The sequence below is a fragment of the Canis lupus genome, chromosome 19, assembly GCF_003254725.2.
Source record: "Canis lupus dingo isolate Sandy chromosome 19, ASM325472v2, whole genome shotgun sequence".
Classification (NCBI taxonomy): domain Eukaryota; kingdom Metazoa; phylum Chordata; class Mammalia; order Carnivora; family Canidae; genus Canis; species Canis lupus.
Window position 1 is genome coordinate 54611209 of NC_064261.1, and position 20163 is coordinate 54631371.

Here is a 20163-nt window from a genome sequence, read left to right on the forward strand (position 1 = left end):
GTACAGTACCTTTTGGTAACTAAATCCCATTTGATGGGATCATTGAAGGTAGACAGGATTATAGTCACTTCAATTACATCTTTTATAATAACAATGTTGTATTTTAAGTTGCCATTTATCAGTTTTGTTTTTAGGTCAAATATTTTCATGGATGAACTACAGAGAAACTTGAATTTGTATTGTAGGGATTTGAGGTGGTAAGACAGTGTCTCTAAGAAATACAGAAATCTATTTTGAGGACATACTAAAACATATCAATAACTTTTTATTTAAATAGAAAAATTAAAACTTTAAGGTCGCACTTAAAAAAATCATTCATGGAATTAAAACAAAATTTTACAGATTCTAAATTCTCTTATGAAACACCACTAGTATTTCTGCCAATATCATATGTGCATTTTGAAGATTTTGCCACTGACTTCCATGTCAAGTGTTTGACATGATTAGCAATATTAACTATCATTATGAGACCTCTGAAAAGTAAATCTAGACAAACTCCCTGTTGCCAAAGTTGTTATTTTGGTTCTAATATACAATAAAAGACTAAACCTCAAGCAAGAAACTTGATTATTTCACATCTTCTAAGGATAGTGATTCTCATTTTCCACAGTCATGTCAGTTTTTCACAGCAGAAAAATGATTTGGCAGAGAAAAGTTTAAAGATAACTCCCTGCCCACCCCCTTTTTGTCTTTCAACAGTGGATGCTAGATTTAATTGAAACAGTGGGCAGAGATGGGAAAGAGTAGTCCTGGTCATCTGAACTTCTCAAATAAAATGAACTTTTTGTTCTTCTAAATCCCAACTTGAAATAGGATTGCTCGAAGTGTCCAAAATAAAAAAATACCTAATGCTAAAGACTATATGCTAAAATTTACTTATTAAAAAAATCTCCTGCACTGAAGGAAAATAGTATAAATTACATTACCAACCTTCAAAAAGTTAGCATGTAAAGAGTATTCTAGCTTCAAAACATTGCCTCTCTAAAGTTTTCTATAGGAAATTTGTAGATCAAAAACAAATTACAGGGGCCTGAAATGTACTGACTTGTAATATTCTTAAATATTAAAAGGAAAAGTAACCTAGCTATGTGGGTTAGATGAAGTAAAATTCCAAGGATTTAGTATCTTTAAATGATCATACAATTTTTTAGAGCTGAGCAGTTTAAGTAGAAATAAATACTAGTACACGCTAGAAGAGAAGGTTTAATAATTGATAAAAATGTACAAAAATATTCAAATCAGAAATGCTTTAGAATGTGTACCACGAAGTCAATACTTCTCAGTGAGTAGGGAAGGTAAAAGACTTCCTCAATGGAAAAAAAGCAAAAGCTCGGATTAAAAAAAAAAAAAGACAACTGTTAAAGAAAATGTTTAAGTCAACATTGATTTTTGTTTCAGACAAGGATATTGCAACTATCACTTAAAGTCTGGTGGCACATTCTTTAGTAGGTCCTTAAGGCAATATATTTAAACTAATTTACAATTTGATTTGATGTTAACTTTTTAAACATCACCTCAAAATAATGCCCTCACAACAGCCTTTTTTTTTTTTTAATGTATTCAGATGTTTCATAAAAAATAATGGTGGCTTTATTATAGTAGTGCTCCTTAGCACCGCTATAGTTAGTTAAGGGTCTGACAGGTTTCCATTAAGAACACCTATTTCTGAGTTCACCATAAAAGATCATATCGGAACCAGTTGGGTAGTGCACAAAAAAGCAGTTTTATCAGTTGCTGGTGCTTTTTTTGTACTACTAAGTATCAAAAAATTTTTCATTATATCTTCAAAATCCAACTTCTATAAAGTAAATCAAATCGCCTCATGACTTAGACTTCAGAACAAAGTAGAGACATCTGCAGTTATCAGTAAATTGCCACCTTTAATCCATCCTGCAGTGCCCTATGAAAGGGTCACAGAAAGACAGTTATGACCATATGAAAATATGATTCTTGATACAGAATCAAAAGTTATTTTCAGTTTCCTTTGCTTTTATAAAGTCCACAATAACAATACTTAAATGCACTTTTTTTTTTCCTGTGATATAATTAAAACCCAGTGTTTTATTTCAATTGAACTTTAAAATAGAGTCCCTGGTCTGAATTAGACTTTAAATCATACTGTAAACATATATTTGGTATAATTTATTGATCATCATCCAGTTGCTCCAAAAGGGTCCTTCTGCGCTTTTCCAATTCCCCTTCACTCAGTTCACTGCCAGAAGTATCCCAATTCCCCTGAAAAGACATTGAATAGGATTACATCTTATGTCAGTACTCAAAAAGTTAGTAGTATTGAACTTTTGGAAAAAAAAAAAAAGAAAAGGCAATCAAAATGTATATGGATTCTCTTCCACAGAAACAAGCTGCTCATCAGAGGGTTTAGGACTGACCTCTCTTCCAAAAGCCTATTAATGAGTTGCTAACCATTCTCTGGCTTTATTAGGGGACATGGTGAACTTTGGTGCTTTCAGGTTGCATTAATATGTAAATCAGGCAGAAAGATACACAGTGTTTTTTCTTTCCCTTCCTCGAACACCTCTGTATGTGAAACATTTGGTTTCCATTTAATGAAGCCAGTGTTCATAACCTAAAGCACTATATTCCTTGCTAATTTTGTAGATTCCAGGTCACCTAAGTATTTTATATTACAAACAAGTATTATGTTTTTACTTTAAGATTTTATTTAGCCTCTCTGTATCTCTCATAAATAAATACATACATATATAAAATCTTTACCAAAAAAAAAAAGATTTTATCTATTCATGAGAGACACAGCGGCAAGGAAGACACAGGCAGAGGGAGAAGTAGGCTCCCTCTGGGGAGCCCGATGTGGAACTCGAACCCTGGATCCTTTGATCCCAGGATCGGGATCTGAGCCAAAGGCAGGAGTTCAACCACTGAGCCACCCAGGTGCCCCAAGTATTATCCTTTAAACAAACTATCCTTAGATAAACATTGAAGATTTATGAGAATAAACATTTAAAATTTATGAGCAGGGCAATAGTCTGAAGAACACTTAAAAAATATTGTATTTGTGAAAAACAATCTTTAAAAAGTAGATAGTTCATCTATTCTCCTTCCTTCAGAGATTTCATTTAACTGATTACAAAGAACAAACTGTTAAACGCTGTTATTAAGGAAACAGAAAATCTTCACCAAGGATGTGCACGAAACTCACCAGGGCAGCTTTTAAAAAGAACCTTTATATCAACTGAATTAATTAAAACACTAAAGGGACGGTCATAGGTTGATTTAGTAGCATTATTCCTGTTAAGTCCACAGTATTTGTGGAAGAATGGCAAGGCTAAGACGATCGGTGTTACTGTGCTGTCGTTTATACACACACACACACACACACACACACACACACGTGGGAAATTAAAGACTAATTTGATATTAAAATGTTAACTTTGGCTTTTAGTCCCCTCCTATCCCTCTGCCCTCACCTCTTCTCTCACAATGATTACTCCTACAAAGTTAACATTTTGAAACTGAACTTAGTGTATATCTGGAGAACCTATGATCTGAGAAACCCTGATCTGAGTCTCTTATATCCTTTAAATTTTCTTCATTTTCTTCAAATGGTAGCTAACCTAGAAAAAGTCCATCAATGTCATACTAACCACAGTATCTATTTTTTCTATTCTGGAAACCCAGGTATGAAATAATTCTGAATACTTACAGAATCCTTTCCAGTCTTTTTCTTAGGTGATTTGTGTTTTGATTCTGATCTTTGTCTAGTTCTATCTTTTTCACTTTCTCGGTCTTTTTCTTTTTTATCCTTCTCTCGCTCAGCATCTGACTCTGGAGAGTCCTATGTAAATAAAAAATAACATTAGCATTTTGATGAAGAAAACCATTGTTTTTTAGTATCTCCATTTAGATAATATTTAAGAACATCTATATATTTATATTATCATAGGGCATGTGTTCCTAGTGCAGTGAAAACTGAACTAGTAACCTCAAGGATTCTGGAACATATCCAAGATTCATTGGAGGGAGTCTGTCTATCCTTTGGGAAGGGTGACATTTTAATACAGTAACATCGCAAAAGAGTTTCACTAAAGTAGGGAAGCATACAAAATGGGAGTATGCCTATAATGTAAAAGTAGACAAACATTACACTTTCCACCAACCCAATAAAATATTGGTTTTTTTGTTCAGCTATGTGTACAGAATACTGTGATTAGGTTAATCACCTAATAGGTTGATCATCATATAATAAAATTCCTCTCTCAAAACTATAACTGAAAAGCAGGATTTTTTATTTAAAGGATTTTATTTATTTAGAGAGAGCAAGGGGAGGGACAAAGGGAAAGGGAGAAAGAGAATCTTCAGCAGACTCCATGATGAGTACAGAACCTGAACTTAAACCCTGGAGATCATGACCTGAGCAGAAATCAAGAGCTGGATGGACGCTTAACCGACTGAGCCACCCAGGTGCCCCAAAAAGCAGGATTTAAAGGGCAATATCAAAAAAATTAAAAAGAAATGGCAATGTCACTGCCTAAATAACTGGTCCTTTATTAGATATGTACAAATTCGAGTGAGTGGCACGAAGGAAAAAAATCTCAATAGGTAATAAACACCTACTCACTTATGTTTCAAAAAAAACCTCCTTAGGATATCTTGATACATACGTAAAATTAAGAACTAAGAGTAGAGAAGGAGGTGAACATTTAGACTTATGATTCTCACCACAACTGCAAGACACACACAAACACTTGGGTCTTTCTCTAAGATTGCTTTAAAAAGCCAGAGTGGGAATCTTAACGCTGATGTATGTTTATTTTAAAAGCTCACCAGAAGGTTTTAACGGAAGATTATGGTGAAGACAAATGATGTAATTCCTGAGTTCAGGTGTCCACTGGAACTGTGCTAGACTGCACAGGAGTAGACAGAAAAGGGTTCTATCGCCGCTGAGTAAGCTAAGGGCTAAAGCTAGGGGCAGTATAAAAATTAAAAGCTTGCTTACAGATTTATGTCTCCTCTTCTTGCTTTTCTTCTTATGCTTTTTTGACTTCTTGTAACTTCTCTCTAAGCAGCATGAAAAGAAAAAAATGTCTGACTTTGAGGACATCCAAGTGCCAATACCTTTTTTTTATTTTAATTTCTGAGAGCTAATGCTAGGGGGCAGGGAGTAGGGCGGGAGATAAGAGTCTTCGGCAGACAAGGGTTCAATCCAGGAGAAATCAAGACCTGAGCTGAAACCAAGCATTGGGCACTTAACCAATGGCAAGTTAAAAGAAATGCTTACCAGATTCAGCACTAGAAGAATGTTCTGAGGCAGACCGAGACTCTGATCGCTGTCTTTTTTTCTTTGAATGGCTGTCGTCATCATCTGAATCTGATCCCTATAAAATACACATAATTTCATCCATAATGATGTTATTAACAAATACTTCAATACACTTATAGTGCCATGATAAACTTCCTTACCGATCTAGAGCGGGAACGTTTCCTGTGATGTTTTTTAGATTTTTTAGAATGTTTCTTGTTCTTTGAATGATGATGTTGACATTCATGCTACAGGTGCAAAAGGAAAAGATTTTCAAAAGTTAACATTGACTTCAGACAGCAGATTGTGAAGAATCTTTAATGCTATAAAAATAAGTTATTAGAGTGAAAATTTCATTCATTTTGCACATTTAGGATATACTTTCATGAAGCTGCAGTTGTCAGTTAAAATGTTCTGTTCCTTCCTCACCATTCCATTCTGACTCATTTCAACATCTAAACAGAACAAATATTAAAGAAATCACTTCTTATAGGAATGAGAATGGTATGCTTTAGTAGGGACAACTGATATACTTCAGAAAAGTATCACCTGTAGAACAGGCACATTGCTTTAAAAACCAATGAAATGAAATTACATTCAGACATGATTTTTATGATCAATCTGGCTAGGCTTATTATTATTAGCACCACGAAAATGAACTACCTCAGAGTTATCCTTGACCAAGATAAATGATGACGCTCTCAGAATAAAGCAAAATCTAATCCTTTTTCTCTCTACCAAGGAGCATTCCCTTCTTAGTCAAACATTAAGAACTCCAAAGACAATCTAACTCTAACACCACATCAAATCAAAAAAGGAAAGGTCTCTGTGGATTTTAATTCATTTATTAATGCTGTAGTAAAAGCTCCTTGCCCCCAAACATCTATGGCCTTTAAAATAATTCTGCTTCAGTTTATAAGTAAATGGAAATTAAATATCTAAGAAGGAAAGCTCCTTTTACTCATCACTGAATGCTGAATTTTTCCTCCTCTTCTAACTCAAAAAGCTCAGATTACTAGGATCGCAAAACTTATTCCTCTTCCAGAGGAAGAGCCTCTTCCTTATGACCATTTACGACCTCAGCACTTTCCCAATACAAATCACCAGAGAATTTTAATGTTGATTATGAACTGGGAGACAATGTTAAGACACTAATTAGAGCAGAGCTTCTCACAAATGTACATTCTATTCGAGTGCTTTAGATTCTTATTGAAATGATGATTCTGATACAGGATTTCTGCCAATGGGGCCTGAGATTCTGAATGTCTAACAAGCTCCCAGCTTTGAAGAGACCTAGAGGCCAAGAGGGCTGGATCTTGAGGCAGCTAGGAGAAAATAAAGATGCATGTGGATGCATGTTAACAATGAAATTCATCAAGAACAAGAAATCCAAGGAAACAGTGGACAGTTAATTAAGTGACCTGCAGTGAGTGACCAATGACCACACCATGCCAACACTCTAATGTTAAATATATGCCAGCTTTCAATGTGTTGCAAAGTATCACTATGTCCAGAACTGGCAGGGTAGTGTTATTTGTTAAAAGCATTAACCCTGGAGTCAAACAGCCTGGGCTGGAATCTTTTCCCTTCAAATTACTTTTCTTTACCTCGGTCTGCTCATCTGTAACTTCACAGAGTTGTTGTGAGGATTAAGTTCATATATGTAGTGTGTGTTTGTAAAACTGTTAGAACAGTGTCTGGACCCACATAGGCACCAAATGCTATTACTGAGTAATTACTGGTCAATTTAGCATATTTACTATATACAAGAAGTACCTACACCTAAAATCTTCATCAAAATACCCTTATTCAGCTAATGGAGTAACTTGCAATTTTATCATTACGTATTTTAACACAGACTTACTACTTATTCCATTATTTTCCAGATCTCCCTGAGCATTGAACACATCTAACATAGTGTAATATTTGAAATGCGTGCTTAAAAAGCTATTTAAGTTTTCTTTAGATTTACCAAAGTCATTATAGGAGGCTGCTAAATTGTTGAATTTCTAAAACACTGTAAAAACATAAGTATGAACTCTCTCCACAAACACATCTTACATTCACGTGCAAACTTAGTTTCTTTTGCTCAAAGGCAGTTTCTATAGAAAAATCATTTCCTTAACCATCTCAGGTAAATGACATTTGTATAGAAGCTGTATAAAAAAAAAAAAAAAAAAAAGCAGTATAATTTAAGAAACAAACTTTGATCAATTTTAATTCAATTTGGGCTTCTTCTATTCTTATGTATTTTGTAATAGTCGAATTAATTACGAGAATACTAAAATTACCTCAAGCACATGCATAAAATCTTTAAATATTCGTTTTCTTTCAGACTCTAGAGTTATGTCCTCAAATGCTGGCTCTTTTACAAATCTCTCCCGGATCTGAAACATTCAGATATGAACACATGAATAACAAGAAAAGTATACCAATATGACTAATAAGAATCACAAAAGCCAGTGGTAATGGTCACAGCCCCATCCTCTCAAAGGATTTCTTTTCCTCTGAAGTCCAAATCATCTTTTAATAAATATTCCTAAATGCAGGGTCAGAGCTGACTTTAAACTTTTAAATATTCTCAATATATTCAATGTATACTCTACTTCAGCTTCTTTTTGAGGCTATAAAATGGGAGGGGAATTAAAGATATTTTTATCTTCAATTGTAAAGGAAAAAGATCATTAGAAACAATTTACAATTATACCTACATCTTCCCAGACAGCATCCAATTCTATTGGAGGAGTAGCTTGTTTCAACATACTCTTAAATGCAGATTCTTTTCGTTTCATCTTCCGAGCCTCCTCTTTTTCTCGTTCGCGTTCACGGGCTTCTGCCTTTTCTAGTAACTTTTAGAAAATCATATTTAACCAGTTATAATAGTACAATTGAAGTAATTCGTTCTTAATTCAAGCATTCTCTCATCATTTATAAGTTATGAGCTAACTTATAACACAATTTCATTTGAGCAAAGGAAACTTCATCATTAGCCAATCATCTAAATACATTATTTTATTTTACTTTTCAGTAAAATTCTAGCTGTATTCCTTTAATTCGGGAGCCTACAGCTTAAGTACTTTTAGCTGAATATATTAAAAACCGTACTAAAGTAGCTGTTTTCCATAGAGGAGCTGATAACTTACACTGTTGAAAGCCAACTTAATGTTTCCAGCATCTAATGTGGTGGATCTTTTAGTTGAACTGATTATGGCCACAAAGTCTTCGAAAGTAGTATTTACTTCAACTACAAATCCTTTATCCTAAGAAAGAAAAACCTTGTTAACAACAATAATACATAAAAAAAAAAGAACACAGTATCGACTTAAAATATACTGGAGATTAACAGTAAATAGTAAGTGTAGTGTTTACCTTTAGAATGTCTTTTATTATTTTCTTCTCATCATGATAACGTGCTTTAAGATCCTCAACATAAAACTTGAAAAGGTCAAGTGCAGTAGATCCTAATGAAAAAACTAAAGAAGTCAAAAGCTAGCTCTAACCAAAGAGCTGCAATTACTTTTTTGTTTATAAAACAAAATAAAGCACCCCTCCATTCCCCAGCACAGCCACCTGTCTCTCTGGCCCATTCCAACTACTATCATAACTATAAACTGGGAAGAAAAGAATCTCACCCGGCTGACCAAGCATATTAGTAAATCTAATGTCGGAACTAATTGTTGGGTACAATTCCATCCAAGATGACATAGAATGCAGTTGTCCATGTTCATGCAGTTCATCTAAAAATATCTGGGGAGGGAAAAGCCAACAATAACAAAAACCAGTTATACTGAAAAGTCATCTTTAAGGACATTAGAAATATTAGTGTAACATGAAAACACACTAAAAACAACAGCAATATTTGAAACTCTTGTACCAAGGTATCCCAAATATGTGTTAGGTACAAAGAATATTGCTCTTTGATGAAAATAAAATCTGCTTTTAGGCAAAATTCTCTTCTGCGCTTCAGAGAAAAGGATCTTTGAAAAGCTGTATTATTTTCCAGACTTCAGTTTATTGTTCCTTAAGATGGAACATCATTTCAGTTTTCATTTATACCCTAAATCTAAATCTATATGCTTATTCTAATTTCTCTTCTTTATCCTTTTTCCGTATTTGCGGACTCTCGGGGCAACATACTGGGGCTTTTATACTCAACAATTTACACATCCTGCTTCCCCAAATCCTTTGGGTGTTTAACTGAATAAATATCTCTAAAGACCTATGGCTCAAAATTCTGTTAAAATTTCTATGTCTGCACTGTTCAATATAGTAGACACAGGTCAAATGTAGCTTAAAGTACATGAAATGTGGTTCGTCTGAACTAAGGTCATCAGTATATAACACACAATGATTTTGAAGATTACCAAATCTATTTTCTGTAACCCAGATTACCTTATTTTTAACATATAGGTCTTATTTTAAACCACTGCGAAAAACCTTAAGAGCCATTAAAGCTCAACAGTTGCAGAATATTAAAAAACCTAAAAATATGTTCTTCCTACGCACAAGGCTGCTCAGTTAAAAATCTACATTTTCTAGCCTCCTTTGTTTTTACTTACAGCCATGAGACTAAATTCTCAGCAGCTAACTATGAAGTAGAGTAAAACTTCTAATCACTGTTTTAAAAAACAAAAACAAAAACAAACTGTCCTTTCAGCTTCTTTCAAGCTGAAATCTCATAACGTGGACAATAAACTCCTAAACATAAATAGAAGGCCCAGGACAATTCTCGAAGTATGGGCCAGAAGCATCACTATCAGCTAGAAACCTCCTAGAAATATAAATTCTCAGAACCCACCCACCCTAGACTTAGTAAATCAAATTCTAGGGGTGAAGCTCAAGAAACATGTAGTTCTAAGAATATTTTGTATGATCCTTATAGGAAACCACTATAATAATGGAACCCATAAGATTAATAAATACTAAAGTTTTAGGAATAAGGACTGAAGTAATGCTATTGACTATGTCATTTAAGATGATTTAAGTGACCTTCGGCATGACATAAAGAGTTTATTTAAAAGCCCTCTAGGTGGGATGCCTGGCTCTCCATTGGTAGAGCATGTGACTCTGAATCTTGGGGTTGTGAGTTCAAGCCCCACACCGGGCAGGGATTACTTGGTAATTCAGATGCACACAAATTTGTGAGAACTACTACCTTAGGAAATGGCAACGGGCACTACCCTACACCAAATAATTATCATTAAAGGAGAAATAAGTCTGTTCAAGTCACTGTAATTTAGCATTTATCTTAATACAGTGTTGGGCACCTGGCTGGCTCAGTCCTTTAAGCATCTGCCTTCAGCCCAGGTCATGATACTGGGGTCCTAGGAATGAGCCCCATATCTGGTTCTCTACTCAACAGGAAGTCTGCTTTTCCCTCTGCCTTTCCTCCCTGCTGGTGATCTCGCGCTCTCAAAGAAATGAGTAAAATCTTTTAAAAAATCTTCATAGAATGTTTAATGGAAGAGATTTTGTAATTAAGACTGTATAGATTCAAATTCTGGCACCACTAATCAGTCATTGAATTCGGTTAAGTCACTTCACCTAAGTCCATTTCCTTGTATAAATGGACGTAATAACAAAAATATTACCCAACTCTCATAAGGCTGTAATAAAAATTTAAGTGATTATCAATCTAAAACGTATAGCAGTAAGCAATTAATGCTGCTAGTAATATAATTACTGAAATGGGCAATCTGGTGAAATATGAAATGTTAAAACTCATTACTCCATGATGTTCCCTATTAATGAGAGGATAAAAGTGGTATCTGGAGGTGAAAATGAACCACTGGCCTATATAAAAGATACGTAATTTCGTCTTCTATGGTGTTTAAGAACTATGGCCTATCCCAAAATTACATACCCCGTACCATTCTCTACTCTTCTCTACACACTAAATATCTAAATATCAACTACTATGAATCAGTCAGTCATCACACATACTTTCTTTTCAGTCTTCTATCATGCAATTCCTCTTTCCCAGATGAAACCTTAATTGACTTATCAGTGCTAAATATCAAATCTGCTATAGCCTCTTATATGTTGTTCCCCTGGCCTAAAATGGCTCTTTTCCTTAGATGCATCCAAAACTAATTGTAGCACTTGAGTTAAATGTGTATGGATCATTCACAAAGCCTAATGATCTGGGATGAAGGGGTCTCAAAATTGTTTCTATTATTAAGTTCACAAACTATGGTAAGAAATTAAGCTAGAAGAGAGACTTTATTTACCTGAAAAGATTCTCTATTTTTCCGCTGTCGTCTCCTTTCTCTCAGTAAACTCTTCTGTTTTTCTTCTTCTTCTTCCTTTTCTAAAGCTCGGATGTGTTCTTCAAAGCAAATTAATGCATCTTCTTTATCCATGTCTAGAGATTTTTACAGTTAAAGAAAAATTAAAATGTCCAGTATCAGTAAGGAAAGCAGTTTATTAACTTCCTATAAATTTCAAAATCAGCTTTCCAAAATACTTATAATTAAACTCAAATAGAACTTGTAATCATCTAACTAGAAAATATGTTTTTAAAAAAATTCCAACCTCATTAAAATATATCTTGAATTTGAGGGTGAAAGAAAGACCATGTGACAAGACGCAATTAAGGGAAATAAAACTGTAACTGTAAAATTTGTCAGCAACATTAGCACTACCTAAGGAGCTTTTCACAGGATAGAATTTTAGGCCCTACCCCACACCTACTGAATAAAAGCACAGTATTCAGAGGGGTAATCCAGAAAGCTATAATTTAAAAAGCAACTAAGTCAGTCAGAAAAAGAACCTGGGGAAGCTTAAGGCACGATAATACTAATACATTTTTTTTTTTTTTTTTTGGTGTTTGCAAAACTCTAAAGCCATTACCTCAAGGAGACAGTATGAGTAAAACTGTGGTAATTAATCGGATTCTTACTAAATTACACAAAAATGGCAAAAACAATTTCATGTTTATCTATGACAAACATACTTTAAGGATTATCTGATAAAGCTAATATTTTCTTCCTGAATAATGAAAGGAAATCAACAAAACACTCTATTGGTAATGGACAGAGACTGCCTGGGTAGTAGTAGCTCAGTTAGTTAAGCATCTGACTTCTGATTTCAGTTCACGTCATGTTCTCAAGGTTGTGAAGATTCTCTCTCTCTCGCCCTTTCCCTCTAGCTCTCCCTCACCTTAGGAAAAAAAAAAAAAAAAAAGGAATAGACAAACAATTGTATAAAAATTCAGTTAGTAATCTCATAATAAAAGTGAGAATTCTTTGCTGTTGACTTTAAAAAACTTTCTCCCATTTAGTCACTAGTCTTACTTTGTAATTCCTCATCTTCTGCAAAAGTTGGATTATCCATCAGATACTGTTGGGCTTCAGACCAGGTAGTAGAGTATGTTACATTAGCCATGTTGTCAAGTATATTTTTTAAGGCTTCCCAATTTCTCTTTCGTAACTGCTTTGCTTGCTCCTAAATCAAAAGAATAAATACACGTTTTGAGATTCAAAGAAAGTATGGTATTTGAACTGCAATCAAATTCTAAGTGATGTTCAAGTTTCATGTTATCCATTTATTTTTAATACCAACACTACTTTTCCAGTGGTCTTGTCAAAGTGCTTGGCTTGGTAACTGCTTACCTCAATTTTTCTTTTACCTTTCTCCTAAGAATCTGGGTTCTGGGAACCCTATCTCCCCAACAATTCCATAAATCTCTCTTCCTATAGAACTATGCATCAACAGAATGTAAAATGAAAGTTACTGTTGACAAGTCACACAATAGGTAAATGCCACAGTCTCCAACCACTTTCAGTTATGTTCAATTTTTGTTAATACTTACATTTCTATAAATCTCTTTAAGACTGAATGAGACACAACTTATTGAGTAATAAAATAGATAACAAGGTGTTTTAAAATACTTTCATTGTGCAAGCACATTTTAGTGGTAACAATTATATATTACTCCTGTTCTTGTATAGAAAATACATAGAAATGCAATATAAACAAAAATACTGAGTATTTTAAAAACCTAATGAGCTTAAAAAGTATCTTTCAAAGTTGGCATAAGACAGCCAATTAATGACAACTAAAGTAACAGTTGAATAATTCTGTACCTAGTGTGTCCAAATCAATACCTACTATTACAGGAGCTATCCACTTCTAATATTGAGATCTGCTACACCACATAAATTGAATAAACCAAACAACAAAAATGAGCATTATAAAGCAATTCCTAATCAGAATGAAGAAATACCTTGTTTTATCTATAAACACTAATAATTAAGAGTGGATAATACCTTTTCTTTTTTTGAAAGAAAGAATAAAACATCTTCATAGATTTCAAGACGATCACGTTCTGATATTGCATTCCAGACTTCCATCTCTCCAAACATTTGCTCCGCTTTTCTATTAAAAAAATTAAATGTAAAAAAATGTAAAAAAAAAAAAAATTAAATGTTACCCTGTATTATATATTACTCAATAAAAATTATTTTTAAGCTATTATATATTAAGTATATTGAGCACTTTATATTGTATAGGATATTAAGTACATTAACTGTGTATTAAGTTTAGAACCACCCAATGAACACTGTAAGTTCATGAGTATATTATATAGAAAATCTTTTGGATAATTAAGAAAAGAACAAAATAGCTTAGGCCTCCATTTCTCCCTAGAGATGGAGTGGGTAATTTTTTTTTTTTTTTTTTAAGATTTATTTATCTGTGAGAGAGAGAGAGAGAGAGGGGGAGAGAGAGAGAGAGAGAGAGAGAGACAGGGAGAATGAGGGAAGGTGAAGGAGAGGCGGGAGGGGCAGAGGGAGGAAAGAGAATCCCAAAGAGATGCCATCTTGCTAACGAGGAGCCTGATGAGGGGCTCCATCTCATGACCCTGAGATCATGACCTGAGCCAAATCCAAGAGTTGGATGTATAATCTACTGAGTCATCCAGGCACCCCAAGGAGTGCATAAATTCTAATTGAGCCATGTTTTCTAGTCAAGACTGTATTTTTTAGGGTAGCTATAGACACTAAAGAACTATCCATGGAACTAAATCATAGACTTCAAAAAATGCCAGAAATTTAGTTAATACATAAAATAGGACTATTTAAAGAAATGAAGAATCTTCAACTAATGCTTTTCTAGAAGACTGAGGAAAATAAGGAAGCACATAATAATTTATTGCAAAAATGTTATATATATATATAAATATACATATATATACACACACACACATACATATATATATACACACACACATTCCTTTTTTTTTAAAGTAGACACCATGCCCAGTATGGAGTTGAAGCTCTCCCCACCCCCAATGTGGGGCTTCAACTCACTACCCTGAAAGCAAGACATGAGCTGAGATCAAGAGTCAGATGCTTAACCATCTGAGCCACCCGGGCATCCCTCAATTTTTATATTAAAGAAGTCAGGCTTTAATTATTACACTGTCTACCCCTCTATTGTTCTAGTCCCTAATTAATAATTCAGGAAGTCTGTACGTTAAATTCCACATTTAACTTCTGATTTATCTTGTACCTTATGAAACTGCCACACTCCTACCCATTTAGCTTTAATAATTATCTACTTTGGGGGAGGTACTGTACTTGGCAAAGTCTGATATAGAAACAGTGCCAATAGGGGATCCCTGGGTGGCTCAGTGGTTTAGCGCCACCTTCAGCCCAGGGCATGATCCTGGAGACCCGGGATCGAGTCCCAGGTTGGGCTCTATGCATGGAGCCTGCTTCTCCCTCTTGCCTGTGTCTCTGCCTCTCTCTCTCTCTCTCTCTCTCTCTCTCTGTCTCTCATGAATAAATAAATAAAATCTTTAAAAAAAAAAAAAAACAGTGCAATAAACACACACTATGCTTTACTAAATATCTTACTTGTATCTGGTTGTGGAAGTCATTTTCTCATGATTTTCAAGAAAACGTTGAAATGATTCCTTGGCCTCTTTGTATTTTGATCTTGCCTCTTCTTTTTCTTCTTTCTCTGTCTGGACTTTGTAAGCATTAAAAGCCTGCTTTTTTTCACTCAACTTTGCTAAAGCACTAAAGAGAAATATACCATATAAGAGTAAATGAAAGCAGGATGATCAAATGTCAATACTTTGAAGAAAAAAATGACTTCATTCACAAATTAAGAAAATTTCAATAAGATATAAAAAATTAAGAAATGATTACAGAGAATAATTTCTATTTTACAAAAACTTCTAATTTCATCTGTACTCAAATTGAATGAGAAGCTTTTTGGTTCATATCTGACATAAAACAACTATTCTTGGTATCCAAAATAACAGAAGACAAAGTCAAAAGTTACACTATTTTACACAATTGTGAATTTGCTAGAGTTGGAAAAGTAAATAAAAAACTTCAAAAAAAAAAAAAAAAAAACCTTCAAGTATTACCTGTATCTTGGGTCATTAATGATCATTTTCATAGCTTGTTCCCATGAAGCATTAGAAGGTACCCGCTGAAAACCATTTAATGTCAAAAATTAAAATTTTGCACAAATACTGTAAAAGTCATACAACAGGAAATAAAGTATAATACTCACTGCAAACATCAAGCACTTCCCTTTGCTCAAATTTGAAAGAGGTCTAATAATTTCTTATTGAACCAAGGCAAACCTGGGTAATATATGTACAGACTAAAAAGAAAACTTAAACTGAAATTTAAACAGAGCAAGGATACTTTTCTTATGACTACTGGTTAAAAGATAAAAGATTATGAATAAAAAAACATAATTACATACAGAGGTAGAATGTGCTGTGTATTATACACTATTCACAAAAATTTTTTTTGGTTAAAATCAGTTTCACAGAAATATTCTCCAAAAAACTTTAGTTCATTTTTGGTTACAACATTTTATGAGATTAGCATTTTCAAAAAAGGCATCAAGGTGCTGATTGCATTAAACAGTAACTTTATTATTAATTATTGCACGTCATATAAAAATCTTTAATACCTTTTCTTTCAATAATTCTTTAAATGCTTGCTTTGCTTCCTCCTTTGTATTCCAAGTATAGGTTTTTTTTGCTGGTTGGCTTTCCTCCTCTTCTTTTTTTGGAGTAAAACTAGAGGGAAATTTAAATATGGTATTTATAACTTAAGTAAACATTTGCTTCGCTTATAAAAACAATGTTTTAATCATTTAAGCATTTGATATTGAGGTTAAATTTTATAATTTTAGAAATAAATTCTCCCGTATGAACCCTACACACTTACTTAAACATAAAGACATAAAGGTAATACACTTTTTTCCTGGAACATTCAGTTATTAGGACCCTGCATAGGGGCCTCTAAAAAAACAATGACACTAAAACATTAGTTCCACTAGTCCACAAATGAATACTTTTAAATGGTCTATAAAACTTACCTAGTGTTTTCATTTTAGTGGCCTTAGTAACTAAGGATTTGGGCAAGTGTGCATAAATATAAAGATATTGAGAGTACCTAAATCAGGAATGGGAAAAACTACAATTCATGAGAACCAAATCTAGCCCACTATCTGTTTCTATACATATAGTTTTACTCATAAGTTTATATATTATGGCTTCTTATATGCTACCACAGGACGGCATCATTTTAAGACTGATCCACAAAACTGAAAGTATATATATATTCTTTTGTAATTCACAAAAAAGTATGTCAAACATTGATATCAAACAAAAAGAATGAAAATATTCAAGAATTACCAACTGCACTAGTTTGGGGGTCTTTATAAAATGAAAAGATCATATACTACTAACATCTCTTCCTATATAAAGGTAAAATAACGCAGGAAAAAAAAAAATGAACCAGAATGCTTAGGGGAAGAGAATGGAGCAAATATTAAATGGAACAACTACACAAAATATATTCATACCCTCTGAGTCAAGTAACCTTACTTTGGGAAATTTATTCAAAATTATCAGAAATAGTATAAAGGGCCCAGTCAAAAATTACCACCTGTAAATGGTATATGTTGCAGAAATTAAAAAGTTTATGACGATTCAGGTACTAGAAGGAAATACTAGAAAGAAAATAAGCAGAAAGTAATTGTTGCTGAAATTACGAAAAACAAATTATTGTAGAAAAAAATAAAAGTATAGGGATGCCTGGGTGGCTCAGCGATTGGACATCTGCCTTTGGCTCAGGACATGATCCTGGGGTCCGGTCGATCCACAGGGAGCCTGCTTCTCTCTCTGCCTATGTCTCTGCCCCTCTCTGTGTGTCTCTCATGAATAAATAAAATCTTTAAAAAAAAAAGTATAAAAGGATATATAAAATACCATCCCAAAACTTTCAATGTCTATCAGAACACTGAAATTTACATATATGTAATTAATAATCATTCAACATGCTGGAGTATGTATCTTTTTTTAATTTAAATTCAATTAGCCAATATATAGTACATCATTAGTTTTAGATGTAGTGGTCAGTAATTCATCAGTTGTGTATAACACTCCGTGCTCATCACATCACGTGCCTTCCTTAATGTCCTTGACCCAGTTACTCCATCCCCCACCTACCTCTCCACTACAGCAACCCCCAGTTTGTTTCCCAGAGTTAATAGTCTCTCATGCTTTGTCTCCCTCCCTGACTTTTTTCCCCAGTTTTCCCTCCCTTCCCTTGTAGTCCTCCCTCCCTCTCCACTATTGCTTATATTCTACATATGAGGGAAACCATGTAATTGTCTTTCTGTGATTGACTTATTTTACTTAATTACCCTCCAGTCCCATCTATGTTGATGTAAATGGTAGGTATTCATCCCTTCTGATGGTCAAGTGATATTCCATTGTGTATATTATATATATATAATATATATTATTGTGCATTAATGTGTATATTATTATATATATTATATATATAATACACACACACACACACACACACACACACACACACCACCTTTCCTTCACCCATTCTTCTGTTGAAGGACATCTCAGCTCCTTCTACACAATGGCTATTGCAGACACTGCTGCTATGAGCATTGGGGTGCACTTTTACTCCATTTGTATCTCTGGGGTAGATAATAGTGCAATTGCTGGGTCATAGGGTAGCTCTATTTTTAACTTTTTGAGGAACCTCCATACGGTTTTCCAGAGTGGTTTTACACCAGCTTGCCACCAACAGTGTAATAAAAGGATTCCTTCTTCTCCATATCCTCCTCAAAAGGTCATTTCCTGACTTGTTAGTTTTAGCCATTCTGACTGGTGTGAGGTGGTATCTCATTGAAGTTTTGATTTGTATTTCCCTGATGCCAAGTGATGTTGAGCAATTTTTCATGTGTCTGTTGGCCATCAGTATGCCTTCTTTGGAGAAATGTCTGTTCATGTCTTCTGCCCATTTCTTGACGGGATTATTTGTTTTTTGGGTGTTTTAAAGTTCTTTATAGATCTTGGATATTAGCCCCTTAACTGTCATTTGCAAATATCTTCTCCCATTTCACAGCCTGCCTTTTAGTTTTGTTGACTGCTTCCTCTGCTGTGCAGAAGCTTTATATCTTGATGAAGTCCTAAAAGTTCATTTTTGCTTTTGCTTCGCTTGCCTTTAGAGATGGGTATTGCAAGAAGTTGCTGTCATCGAGGTCAAAAAAGTTGCTGCCTGTGTTCTTCTCTAGAATTTTAATGGATTCCTGTCTCACATTAGGTCTTTCAACCATTTTGAGTTTATCTTTGTGTATGGTGTAAGAGATTGGTCTAGTTTCATTTTCCTGCATGTGGCTGTCCAACTTTCCCAGTACTGTTTACTAAAGAGACTGTTTATTTTTTTCCATTGAATATTCTTGCCTACTTGGTCAAAAGATTAGTTGACTAATAGAGTTCGAAGTCCATTTCTGGGTTGTCTATTCTGTTCCACTGACCTATGTGTCTGTTTTCATGCAGTACCATGCTGTCTTGATCACAGCTTTGTAAGGCATTAAGATGCTCCCAACTCTGGCATTCTTTTCCAACATTCCTCTGGCTTTTTGGGGTCTTTCCTGGTTCCAAACAAATCTGAGGGATTATTTGTTTCAGCTCTGTGAAAAATGTCATTGGTATTTTGATAGAGATTCCATCAAATGTGTAGATTGCTCCGGGCAGCATAGACATTTTAACAATATTTACTCTTCCAATCCATGAGCATGGAATGTTTTTCCATCTCTTTGTGTCTTCCTTAATTTCTTCCATAAGTGTTCTGTAGTTTTTACAATACAGATCCTTTACCTCTTTAGTTAGGTTTATTCGTAGGTATCTTATGATTTTTAGTCCATTAGTAAATGGTATCAGATTGGATTAAAAAACAAGACCCGGGGATTCCTGGGTGGCTCAGTGGTTTAGCGCCTGCCTTCGGTCCAGGGTGTGATCCTGGAGTCCCGGGATCAAGTCCCAACATCAGGCTCCCTGCATGGAGCCTGCTTCTCCCTCTGCTTGTGTCTCTGCCTCTCTTCTCTCTCAAGTCTGTGTCTCTCATGAATAAATAAAAAAAAAAAAAAAAAAAAAAGCAACCAAGACCCATCCATATGCTGTCTACAAGGGACTCATTTTAGACCTAAAGACACCTTCAGACTGAAAATGAGGGGATGGAGAACCATTTACTATGCAAATAGACCTCAAAAGAAAGCTGGGATAGCAATCTTCATACTAGATAAATTAGATTTTAAACCAAAGACTGTAGTAAGAGATGGAGACGGACACTATATCATACTTAAAGGGCCTACTCAGCAAGATCTATCGATTATAAATATTTATGCTAATTCGGGAGCAGCCAATAATACCAACCAATTACTAACCAAAGTAAAGAAACAAATAAATAATAATACACTTCCACAACCCACTCACAGCAATAGACAGATCAAAGCAGAAGATCAACAAAGAAACAAGGGCTTTGAATAACACACTCAACCAGATGGACTTCACAGATAATCACAGAATATTCCATCCTATT

The 20163-nt window shown here is 34.3% G+C and overlaps 1 protein-coding gene across 7 annotated transcripts in view; it reads right to left on the reverse strand.

The window, feature by feature from the left end:
* Positions 1 to 1185: 1185 nt before the first annotated feature.
* PRPF40A (pre-mRNA processing factor 40 homolog A) overlaps positions 1186 to 20163 on the reverse strand; it is a 59421-nt gene continuing 40443 nt past the window's right edge. For 5 of the 7 annotated variants that reach the window (XM_049097120.1, XM_025468989.3, XM_025468993.3 and 2 more), the window contains 16 exons: positions 16220 to 16328; positions 15660 to 15724; positions 15139 to 15303; positions 13549 to 13657; positions 12574 to 12724; positions 11509 to 11642; positions 8911 to 9025; positions 8648 to 8751; positions 8422 to 8538; positions 7990 to 8127; positions 7570 to 7665; positions 5440 to 5526; positions 5258 to 5354; positions 4976 to 5037; positions 3683 to 3814; positions 1186 to 2235 (listed from right to left, as the gene is read on the reverse strand). In XM_049097120.1, the coding sequence (XP_048953077.1) occupies positions 2143 to 2235; positions 3683 to 3814; positions 4976 to 5037; positions 5258 to 5354; positions 5440 to 5526; positions 7570 to 7665; positions 7990 to 8127; positions 8422 to 8538; positions 8648 to 8751; positions 8911 to 9025; positions 11509 to 11642; positions 12574 to 12724; positions 13549 to 13657; positions 15139 to 15303; positions 15660 to 15724; positions 16220 to 16328 (1774 nt within the window). In that variant the 3' untranslated portion in view covers positions 1186 to 2142. The remainder of the gene's footprint in view (positions 2236 to 3682; positions 3815 to 4975; positions 5038 to 5257; positions 5355 to 5439; positions 5527 to 7569; positions 7666 to 7989; positions 8128 to 8421; positions 8539 to 8647; positions 8752 to 8910; positions 9026 to 11508; positions 11643 to 12573; positions 12725 to 13548; positions 13658 to 15138; positions 15304 to 15659; positions 15725 to 16219; positions 16329 to 20163) is intronic. The other 2 variants (XM_025468990.3, XM_025468994.3) reach the window with 1 other exon arrangement.